This window comes from Hyposmocoma kahamanoa, unplaced genomic scaffold (genome assembly GCF_003589595.1).
Source record: "Hyposmocoma kahamanoa isolate Upper Pololo Valley unplaced genomic scaffold, ASM358959v1 87, whole genome shotgun sequence".
Lineage (NCBI taxonomy): Eukaryota > Metazoa > Arthropoda > Insecta > Lepidoptera > Cosmopterigidae > Hyposmocoma > Hyposmocoma kahamanoa.
Genome location: NW_020654422.1, coordinates 7306415 through 7318356, shown reverse-complemented (window position 1 = coordinate 7318356; position 11942 = coordinate 7306415). Strand labels below are relative to the sequence as shown.

The 11942-nt window shown below is 35.3% G+C and overlaps 3 protein-coding genes across 4 annotated transcripts in view; 2 read left to right on the top strand and 1 right to left on the bottom strand.

Annotated features, from left to right (window-relative positions):
* The first annotated feature begins 1485 nt into the window (after positions 1-1485).
* On the top strand, positions 1486-2456 carry LOC113235334 (ferritin, heavy subunit-like). Its single transcript, XM_026471008.1, has 2 exons — positions 1486-1968; positions 2049-2456. The coding sequence occupies exons 1-2, from the start codon at positions 1486-1488 to the stop codon at positions 2271-2273; spliced, it is 708 nt and encodes a 235-aa protein (XP_026326793.1). The 3' UTR covers positions 2274-2456.
* On the bottom strand, positions 2356-5827 carry LOC113235233 (Bardet-Biedl syndrome 7 protein homolog). Its single transcript, XM_026470865.1, has 15 exons — positions 5726-5827; positions 5531-5654; positions 5313-5427; positions 5099-5228; positions 4769-4962; positions 4497-4677; positions 4231-4412; positions 4036-4153; positions 3834-3974; positions 3510-3745; positions 3257-3415; positions 3070-3179; positions 2863-2965; positions 2650-2771; positions 2356-2526 (listed from the first exon to the last, which is right to left on the bottom strand). The coding sequence occupies exons 1-15, from the start codon at positions 5825-5827 to the stop codon at positions 2363-2365; spliced, it is 2181 nt and encodes a 726-aa protein (XP_026326650.1). The 3' UTR covers positions 2356-2362.
* A 1044-nt stretch (positions 5828-6871) lies between these two features.
* LOC113235141 (translation initiation factor eIF-2B subunit epsilon) overlaps positions 6872-11942 on the top strand; it is a 69819-nt gene continuing 64748 nt past the window's right edge. For both annotated transcript variants that reach the window (XM_026470736.1, XM_026470735.1), the window contains exons 1-3: positions 6872-6964; positions 7039-7163; positions 7684-7875. In XM_026470736.1, the coding sequence (XP_026326521.1) occupies positions 6872-6964; positions 7039-7163; positions 7684-7875 (410 nt within the window). The remainder of the gene's footprint in view (positions 6965-7038; positions 7164-7683; positions 7876-11942) is intronic.

The window sequence follows — 11942 nt, the reverse complement described above, 5'->3', positions numbered from 1 at the left end:
TCGATACAATGTATGAAACTTGTAAAGTGTTACCGGAATATACTCAACTAAAAATTCAACGACAAATTTTCAATATCGTGATGAAGGCACGTGAAAATCATAGCAGGGAGCAACAGCCAAATTGTAGTACCTCTACATCTAATATAATAATTTCGAGTAATGTACCGTTTCGGGTTCCGACACAAATGTCCCCCATCAATACACCATCTCCAAACCGTTCTCATTCATCGATGTCATCATATTCAGACATTCAGTTACAGAACAATACAGTATATTCCGATTCACCTTTGCAGAATAATTCGCCGAATAATCCAGCACTTGACTCAAATGAAACTTTGTATATGCCAATTCTGGTAACTTCTGATAACTCCACAAATTTAGAAAACACAGAAGTAACTAACAATTCTAGAAGCCTTAATACTTCTGGAGACATTGATAATTCTGAAAACAATGACTTAAGAAGCTACATATCTAGCATCAACACTTACGAAAATTTCCAAATTTGAACTTTCCGCCTAAATTTTGTATGGAGACTGGAGTCTTAAAAATGTTTTTTCGAATATATTTTTTGACTTCGCTTCTGATGTATACCCCGTTTCGGTTACACCCTATATTTGATTTTTTTTTATTTTGATGTAAATTATCGTTGAATTGTAATGACGATGTTTATTTTTATGAATAAATGAATATTAAATTGAGATGGTATTACTTACCTTAAAGTCACCGCTAATCGCTCCATAGAAGTAATGCTATCTCGCAGTAGTGTATTTTGCTTTGTTATATCGTTTTTTATCAATGAATGGAGTTGATAAAAATGCTGCCTGGACATCCTATAGTAATTTTGAAAACGATCCTCATCACATAAATCTTCAAAAAGTTTGAAATCACCACGTTCGCGTTCTCCTCTGAACTTTATATGATGTGATATCCAAGGTCTGGCATTTTTCTTCTTTCGTAGCATTAATGACAAGATAGTGTCAAATTCCGCATTGTCATCATCGCTCGATGAGCTTTCAAGACTATCCAGTATTAAATCCATTGTGTTGATAGTGATGATTGTGTGCTGTGCAACTGTGCATACTGTTCAAAGATCGCGGTCAACTGAGCTTGCTTTAGATGCTTGCGATTATCGCGTAATGTGAACGCCTTGCTATATAGTATAGCATTAGGTCCTTCTTGACTATACTATATGCTATTATATTATAGCGTAGTCTGAAAGCGGCTTTAATGTTAAATATGCTATGACAAAAGGTCTTACGGAATTCTTTTTTTCCATCCTCTATGATCCTCTAAGCAAAAAGATAATGATATTTTTTTTAATTTAGTGGCTAAAAAATATTATTACTTTTTTTAATGTCAATTTTTTGACACATCTGTTTATACTAGTTTTTCATAGTTTTTATAAAACAATGTTATTTGAAATTCTAAAGTAAGTATTTATAATCAACCTACTGCAAAACCAAACATGTTCATGTGAATTGCACTATGTTGAAAACTAGTACTAAAAATGCCCACATTGTTCATAAAAACCTAAAACAAATTGAACGGAAAAAATCACTACAAATAGCTAACAGACAATTTTTTTCATTTGTAAATAAAAATAGGTTTTTGTTGAACTGTGAGTTAACTTCAGGCATAAATAAAAAGTACTACAGCAAGTATAAGTTCACAGCCCAAGTAGAAGCTGCAGTAAATAAACAAATTCAAGCAGAACAACAAGCATCACAAGATTACTTAAGCATGGCAGTAATTTTCCTGCACCCATGTATCTCAAAACCTGGTGCTGGCGGGTATTTTATGAGAATGTATGAAGAAGAAATTGGGCATATGCAAGACTTCATTCAGTATCAATTATTAAGGGGAGGCACAACTGTCATAGATGGAATAAAAACACCAGAAATAAAAACAAATCTTACATTAATAGAAGCATTCAAGAAAGGCCTGGATATGGAAAAAAATATTACTGAGGTACCTACAATGACAAGTGATATTCAGTAGGAGGTAATAATTATTTATCAAAATAATATCAATAATTTGCTTGTCCCTAGGTTCTAGAAAATCTCATCATAACTGCAGAATCTGTAAAAGATTACCATTGTGCAGATTTTGTAACTTCAGTATTTATGGATGAACAAATGCGCTCTGTGAATGAAATGTCTCACCATGTGACAAAACTAGCAAAGCTTTGTGACAGTGAACTTGCTCTATATTATTATGATTTGCAACTCGCGAAAAACTATCCATGGTCGTATAAACCGAGAGCACATGTTTAGTTACATTTTATTAGTGATGTTTATAACAATTTCAACAATTAGTTCATGCTTTTATTTTTTATCTAAAGATTTATAACATAATTAGATTTTTAATAATATTCTTGTGGTGATAGCGGTTCATTAGCAAGTATTTTATACACTGTCTCCAAACGGCAATGTCGTAAAGCTTCTCGTAGTTGCAAACCTTCATTAATTTGTTTACTTCTATGTAGAGACAAGTCGCACCAGTCCATGTACCAGTGCTCTACAGTATCTGTAAAGAAATGTTGAGAGCTAAATAAAGAATCGTGAAATATACATCATTTTGAGTAATATTATAGTTGAAACACATTCAAGAAGCGAGATCCCGTGCTGGGCGCCAGTTATACCTACGTACCGACTAGTTCATTAAAGTACGTTTCCGCCATGTCGTCCGTTTTTGCTGCCCATACACGCAGATAATCGTGGCAAAGTGTTGAATTTTCTTCATCCATCGTGTTTACATCCAAATTTAAAGCGCTAGAAATACCGATATTTTTGAACTCAGTTTATTTCAAACAAACTTTTGAATATTATATTTGGTTTTATCTTAAAATAGGATAGCACCTACCTTAATGCTTTTTCTAAAGTAGTGTCTTCATATTTTTTGTGTTGCAATATAAACTGCTCTTGTATTCTTTGAAATGATTTTAAGCAACAATCATCAGGTATATCTGTAATAATAAGTAATACACTTATACAATTCAGGTTCCGTTACTAATCCATTTTCCTATTATTAGTAATTCAACTACCTATTATTAGTAATTCAACTACTAACCACAACTGATTTCTACTCGTATGCTTTTTTTCACTGAGCAGTTAGACACAATATCCTTAATTACTGCTGCGGTTGATATATTATCTGTTTTTAAAACTGCTGAACCTCGTCTGAAATTTAATTTTACAAAGTGTCAGTACAGTGTGATTTCGATGCACTTAAAACATTTCGACATTAATTTCCTTACTGATAACGACAAATGATAATGGTCCCAAGTAGTGTATGACGTCGAACAAACGTCACATTTGACGCTGGTCGTGGTAAATCGCCTGGTAAGGCTTCCGTAAGCCAAGAAGTTAATTCAGCAACGGAAAAGCTTCCTGACACCCGAATTTGACACCATGATCTGTAATTAAGTATAGGTATTAAATTTTTTTATTGTTTAATTAAACGTACCTACATTTTCTTCTGATATTCCTAAGTATATTATTAAGATTTACCTTTTTTCATTATCGCAGTCAATGTCCTCGTGTAGGGAGTAGTACGGCAACGCCGGCAATCGTAAAGTAAGAAGTCGTGCAACTCTTGGAGCTCCAGCAGGCAAAGCATAGATAAGCACTCGCAAAGATGTAGCTCTCTTTCCAATTGATGAATCTAGTACGTAGCACATACGTACCCAAAGTCTTCTAGTACCGGCTTGACATCTTACCGTTGCAAGTAGGTCGGCAGCTGTTCCCTATAGGAAACTTTAATTTTAGAAGTGTATCGAAATATGAATTTAGGTAATTCACAACGTGAATACCTATGTTTAAAGAAAATTTAACCTGTGAAGGACATATGCTAAGAACAGCCGAATTATCTGTTTGAATGTCAAGTTTTTTATCGCAATAAATGAAGAGCATGTCTAACGGGACAGCTGATATGATCCTTGCTTCTTGCCATCCGTCGTGAGAAGCTCCGGATAACTGAAAACAAGAAATGTCTTAGTCATACACGAACTACGATCTTAGCAAAATATGATTTTACCTCGTACTGAATGTCCAGTAATGGCGGGGTTGATAAAACAGCTTGCAAAGATCGGGTACTACGCTGATATTTCTCACGTTCATTTGCAGTTTGCTTTTCGAGTCGTGCTACTTCAGTTCTACAAGATTTTAACAATAGGTGATACGTAAGTAGGTACGTCAGTGTAAAAAATCTTCACTGGAAAAGTGGTCATACTCAAGTTTAGCTCGACGTGCAGTTAAGGCATCTTGAGGTACATTAGCTAAAGCTACAGCCCCTGAGACTAACCGACGGGATCTCAATGCAAAAATTCTTCCAGAAAATGTTGTTACTAGTAACTCGCATTCTTCAGTTCCTACGCATCCTCCATCAATAGATGTTACTGGTTCCCCGGAAAACTGTAAATATTGAGTTTATTACGGAACTAAAATATTTCTAGCTATTATTCAAAAGGGTTTTAGCTGTATGACCAACTGACTAACGTAAGTAAACTTCAATCGTGGCTTCTTGGCAATATTTTCCAAATCTATTAGGTAAAGCTGAATTGAGCCATCATGACGACCAACTGCTAAATGAGTACCTCCGTTTCCCACAAACCAACCAACACACACAACTGATCCAAGTTCTCGGCCTTCCACAAGACATTTGCTTGATAATCGCGATCTGCAAACATAAACAGTTGAGAACTTGTCTGATAAGGAAATTATTGTATAAAATATAAGTGTTATCTTGTTACACTAAATAATTTACGTACTCTTCATATGTTATAAGTCCTATAGAGCCATCAGCAGCGCCATAAAATGCGCTAATACCAGATAAGTGATGTGAAAGAGGTACAGCAAGGCGAGAGGGGCCTGCAGATATTGCTGCTCGCGTTAGCACCTGACCACCTTCGAAGAGAGTAGCACCTTTGTTGGCAATCAGTACTAGCAACCGCACTCGAGTGCTCTATAATGAGGAATCAACAAGGAAGAAATCTTATTCGTGTATTACAATTGTTCTGTAGTTTCGCAGATTTATGTTAAAAAAAAAAGATAAATCCACGAAACTACAAGTCGTACCTACATTTACCATTTTTACTAACATTTGGTGTAGCAAATGCAGCGATATCGAGTACTCTATCTTCGCACGCATATGAATAAAATTCATTGAGATCCCTGTAGCAGGTAACAGTGCGTCCGCTGCAAAGTATGAGATCAGCTCCCAAAATACACCTGTAATGTAATGAAAAAATAATCCGATATTCTTATTTGGAAATTAATTTTCTATCTATTATCAATTAACTTTGGTTGTAATACATAGATGTTATAGTATCTGATAGTGAAGTTTCGATAGTTAGGAATACTTTTCCCTTCCTCGTATAGCCTTTCACCTCACTTCCAGAAGCCGCGAATATTTTATCAGCTGGCGAATCTGAAAATAGAATTTTAGCAAACTTAAGGAGTGTAAATTAACTTCATCGTTAGTAAAGAAGTCCTTTGATTCTATAAATAGTATAGGCAGGGCTATTAATTACCGATTGTTGAAGCTAACTGAACGGAAGTTATAGGTTTCCCAGGCAAAGTTTTGAACTGCACCACAGGCTCTTCGTCCTTTATGCTGAGGCATTGCAATACTCCGTTTTTGTCACCAACTACGAACTAATCAATAAAGATTTAAGCTAATTTAAGTACACTTTTCACTTCAAGCGTAGTTTTATGTAGGTACCTACTTTTTGTTGAAGTTTTGGACAAGCGAGTGGTAAAATCTTTAAAGTGTCTGGATATGTTATTCCACAAATAGTATAATCGATTCGGGATAAATCGTAATCCATTATTTATTCGTCACCTCTACCAATATAGCGTAAGCACGAAACTACCTGACTATAAAACCTGACTCGCAGACAATCAATAGCGCCTTAGTAACTGTTTCTACAACAAATCTGTTTTGGTTTTTATTATGTTCATTAAAACAGTTAACAAGACAGACCAAGAATTACTAACAATGCTTTGCATAACGTTAATCAAACAAAAGGTGGACACGGGTAGTAAAATCGTAATTTTTCTGTTTCATTATCAATTTAAATAGGTATAAAGGGTGTAAATATTTAGCATGTACCTAAAAGCAATAAAATATACTACGCAGAAGTCTCTTATGTAGAAGTGATACAATACTAAAATACACTAATTTACAATTTAATTAAGGAAGTTATTCTATCTGTGTAATAATAAATAAGTAATAAAATAAGTTATGACAAAAATGGCGGGGTTTTGTAGTTACATTTATTACACGAATATTTTTTTTATTTTAAATACCTACATTTCGTTTAAAGTGTCTTAACAAAATTAGATGCTTCTGTAGCCAATGCTCATAAGTAAATAAAAAATAAGGTATGACCTCAGACCAAACCCTACAGGGACCAAACGGACGGACGGGATTCGTTCTGGACCTTTTGGAGGGAAGTGTCGTTTTTATTTTGACTTTCATTTATTTTGTGAAAAAGTTTAAACTAGTTTAAATTGGAATAAGATAGTCCTATTGTGCCTTAATCGAAGATTAAAACGCGAAATTATACGAATCTCGAACTAAAGTACCCGTATCGGCCCGTTTTAAGGAATCCCGAGTCAATCCAAGCACGCAGCCTCAATTTGCCTATTCTCTTTGTGGCGGCCATATTTACAGAAACATAATTAAAAGAAGACATGGCTCAAAGGACTTATATCCAAGCCAAAATTATTAATAAAAAAAACGGACGAACGTTATGACGTTTTTTTTTTACTTCTGTTCTGACGTTTATGCGTGGTTTATGCGGAGTTGTAGAAATAGAAATAACCTATTTTTTTTAGATAAATGAAGGTGTTTTTTATTATTTAAAACGATGGAAATAAATAAAGAAAATGTGGTGCAAGCAGTTGTTATTATGGACACATTCAATAGTAACTTCTCGCCTATAAATAAAACAAAACCGATGGTAAGTGTTACGTGTAAAGAAATTTCTTTTTGTTCTAACAAAATTTGATACACAAATAATTATTGCATTTTCAGGGATTATTTAACGTAGCGGGAGTTCCGCTTTTAGATTATGTATTGGAGGCGTTGGCTTTGGGAGGTGTAGGAGAAACTATTCTGTTTTGTTGCCAGGACAGTTCCAAGATCAAAGAACACATAAAGTAAGTGAAAAAATTGCTTTTTCGAAGAAAATCCATGGTTACGGCCCTAATCCATGGCTCAACTAGAGCCTTTTTTACACAAATTAAATTTTTACTTAAAGTAATGGGTAACATGTTTTGAGTTTCTTAATTATTTCTTACCTATTTAAGCTGATGGCTCAATAAATAAATAATAAAAAAATAAGTTTGTTCATTGTAATCGTTTTTATATTATCCAATAGATTTTTTTCTACAGTCAATAGTTTGATTGATTGAGCAATCCCTTTTCAAGATACATATTGTGTTCTTGCACCTTTCCAAAGCATTAGTTTTACATAATTGTAGACGTTACAAACCTATTGTATTGTGTTACAAATCTGTTTACCTAAATGCTTAGTCTACGAGGTTAGGAATTGGTGGGTAATTGTACATTTTGATAATACTGCTTTATTAACTATTTGTACAATAATTTTTCTTCTGAAAAAATTTATAAACTTGACTGCCTTTATTTTGTATTCCCTTAACTTTTATTTCCTTACAGAAAAGGCATTGATAATAAAGCTCCATGGAGTCTGACAATGGAAGTGCAGGTACTGTCGTCAGACACTTGTCAGACCATGGGTGATGTAATGAGGGAAATTGATGCTGCAGCTCTTGTCAAAGGTTATTTTATTCTTACCTGTGTCAACAGCATTACAAATGTTAACTTTACTGCATTGTTGGATCAGCATAAGTAAGTGTTAAGCACTGCATGATGTACCTTATTCCAGCATGACCATGGTCGAGTTTCGAAAATTTGACTAGCCACAAAAAAGTCTCTATTTAGTCAGTTCTAGTCGCAAAAAACTAGATTTGGTCGGTTTGCCGTACAAAAGTTATAAGGGTGTTTTCCTATCCATGCTGGAATAAGCTTCTTCCAGAGGCACCACTTCTCAATTTTGAGCACCACAACACCTAACTTAGATTTGATTACACTAAAAAAGTCGTGATTTTGTCGGTTCTAATAGTAAAAAACTACATTTAGTCATTACGCTGGTTTGAAGTTATTAACGTGTTTTACTGTTAATGCTAAGCGTCACACTGATCGATAAGCCTATTCGGCGGCACCATTTTTGAATCTCTAGAACCACAGCTTCTAGCTTAGATTGACCCAGAAAAGGTTTTGAATTAGTCAGTTCTAGTTGCAAAATTTTAGAATTAGTCGCTCCTTTTTTTAGAAGATATTGGATATTCAATTATTTTCATTGATAGGTACCATTTACATAGAAAAATCGTACACATAATGAAAAATGTATATCTATACTCCGTCCAACTATTTATTTAACTTTTGGCAGCTCGAATTCTAGTCAATTAGTGATGTCCTAAGATGTTCTGATTAGATTTTTTATAACAATTGATTTTATTTATGAAGAAGCTTAAATTGTGAATGTGAGCGGGATAAAAAAAAGACATTTCCTGATTGGGATCGTGATGTTGCATTTGATAATTTGTGTACTCAAGAATTTATTATTAATGTTAATGAGGATTCAAGTGATAATTCCCGTTCATATGGAGAAGAATCCGACGACTCATTATAATAAACAATAAAAATTTATTATATAAATATTTATAATTTATTTCATTATAATTTATTAGACAGGTACCAAAATTTGTCAACTTGAATAATATTCGTTACATAATCTGTTAGCTCGATAAATATCAGAGCTAAAGAGCATGTCGCTTCACTAAACTTAAAAAATAAAAGAGTCCAGGAAGGAAGTATTGCATTGTTTTGTCTATGGTTGTTTGTCAATTATTATCGAACTTCGGAGGCATGCATAAATCAAAAGTTAAATAAATATTTGGACGGTGTATATAATTGTCATGTCAATTGTATAAATTGTCGGTGTGTATAATTGTCATACACGACTGTAGTCCACGCGACTCGTTCGTCTCGTGTAAGCCAGGAGCCCAACACGACATACATACACTAATAAATATCATGACAATCGATTTAATCCATTAGGATTTACCATTAAGGGAAAATAACTGTATATTTTTTGCTGGAATAAGGCACACTATTACACGTTAATATTTATTACAAAGCTTTTGAGAATACGTGTGGCGCACTACATAACTTTCCGGAATTAATAAGAAAAAAATACTGTAAATGGTCAGAAATGAATTTATTGTTTCTCAAAATATTCTCCGTTAGCGTTAATGCACTTTTTCATACGAATGAACCAATTTTGAAAACATTTATGCCACTCCTCCGTGACAATCTCTGAAACATATTTTTCATATTCTTCGACAGCCTCTTCAGGCGATGAAAATCGTTGACTGCGTAACTGGTTCTTAATTTTTGTAAATAAATAAAAGTCACAAGGTCGTAGTTCACCTTCAAAAATTCATTTGTCTGTCTGGCCGTGTGAGAACTGGCACTATCGATATCGTGGTGCAAGATGATACGGTGTTTACGGTTATTTTTACGGAATTTGTTAATAATTTCCGGCAAACAAATGGTCGTGTACCAATCATTATTCACGGTACAACGATTCTCCAAGCCACGTGTCCAGTTTTATTAAAAAAAGGAGCAATCATCCGCTTGGAGGTACTTTGCACGCGCCCCAATTTGGTGGGTTTCGGCTCATCTTGAAAGACCCATACACTCGATTGCTGCTTTGTTTTGGGATCGTAACTATAAATCCATGTTTCATCACCTGTTACTATGTCTCGCACCAAATTTGACGCCCCTTCATTGAATCTGGTAAGCATGGCATTGCACCAAGTGACGCGATCCGTTTTTTGAGCCTCAGTCAAATTGTGTGGGATTCACCGAGAGCACAGCTTTTTCACACCCAAATGTTTGTGTAATATTTGACTCATGCCTATGCCTAAAGATGCCTGAATCTCATGGTATGTTACATGCCTGTCTGTTTTGATTATACGGCGCACAGCATCGATGTTTTTGTTGTTCAGAGCAGTGGACGGGCGATCATCACTAAAGTCGTCACTTAGATTCACACGACCGCGTTTGAATTCTGCAAACCAGCTATAAATAGTCATCTTGCATGGTGCTTCATCGCCAAAAGCAGTTTGAAGCCGAGCGAAGCTCCGCTGAGCTGTTAAATTACACTTAAAGTCGTAGAAAATCATACTACGAAAATTTTCACGAGTTAAATCCATGGTGTTGTAGACAACCAATTTCTAAAATGATTTTTACCTAAACTTCGCGGAACGTATACAGAAAATGGAGACTGCCTAACGACAAAATTTTTTAGGTCCCAGGAGCTTTTGGGGATTGGGCAAATCACTTAAGAACATTAAAAATTGACGTAATTGGGAACAGGCAGGTACACTATATTTATCTTAACTTTGCGACGCACAGTGGGTCGGATCTGCGACATTGCGAACATTGGACTTTTTTCGAGGTCGAGGATCCTATTGTCCTAATTAAATATTGTCATATCATATTTTGCCATAAATATAATAGTTTAGTAGAAAAAAGTCAGCTATTAGCCAAGGGTCATGCATTCCACAAGGAGGTCGTCAATCTTACGTGGGCAGACGGAATCAGCAAAACTCGAGAAGTCCTGTAAACTAGAGTACCGGTTACCTTAGAACACCGGGTAATTAAAACAACATTCGTACCTTTGAATTATTTAATGAGGATTTTGCCACGTTTCCGGAAGTCCACATCTCTTCGACTGCAGTGCCGCATTTACCTATGAAAACACAAAGTAAACCAGCTGTAAGACCAAAACGACTTACAACGCCTAAAGAGGCTGCAATACCGGAAGAAAGCGCTTCAATGTCGCGTTAAACTCATCCCGATTGCGCAGACTCCGACTAAGAAGTCAAAACCATTGTTTGATGGGTACTCACCCCGCTTCTGCGACTTCATTATGAAAGACGCCGAAATGAACGTAAGAGAAGCTGAAAGTAGCTTGTCTCCACACTCTCAGCAAATATTCCCGGATCAAATAAATATTAACATTGATTCCATCGACGTCACACCATCATTATTGAGTGTGGAAGAAGTGTCTAAACTAAATAAACTGCTTGATAAGTATGACGACGTTTTTACTACCATATATAAACCTTCCCTCTTAGGTGAGCATGTAATTATAACTAACACTGATCGTCCTATATCAGTGCCTCCTTATAGACTTTCGGCGAATTCCAAGAACATCCTTAAGCAAGAGATAGATAAGATGTTGAAAATAGGAGTGATCGAACCATGTTCATCACCATGGGCCGCTCCCGTAGTTCTTGTGCCTAAACCTAATGGAGAAATTCGTGTTTGCGTCGATTAAATGACATTGCTTGGCATTTTTTAGAGAGGTATTGTGAAAAAATCCAATGTTCGCAATATCGCAGATCCGACCCACTGTGCGTCGCAAAGTTAAGATAAATATAGTGTACCTGCCTGTCCCCCATTACGTCAATTTTTAATGTTCTTAAGTGATTTCCCCAATCTTGAAAAGGTCCTGGGACTTAAAAAATATTGTCGTAAGGCAGTCTCCATTTTCTGTCTATGTTCTTCGAAGTTTAGGTAAAAAAACTGTACCTATTCCGATCCCCGGTAATAACATCAGCCTTATGAAATAAGGATCACATAGTAGGCGACATTGCATCCTTGATGTAATAACAACTTTTTAAACTTCAACACATCTTCAAAATGACTACTTTTCAAGAGAGAAGTATAAAGTTTGTGCCATATAGCATGGCAATAGCGAGCAACCATCCCCTCCTACCACTGTATATGTCATTTGTGAAAACGACATTCTCCAATGTTCCTAGTCGTTAGCCTATTGCGGT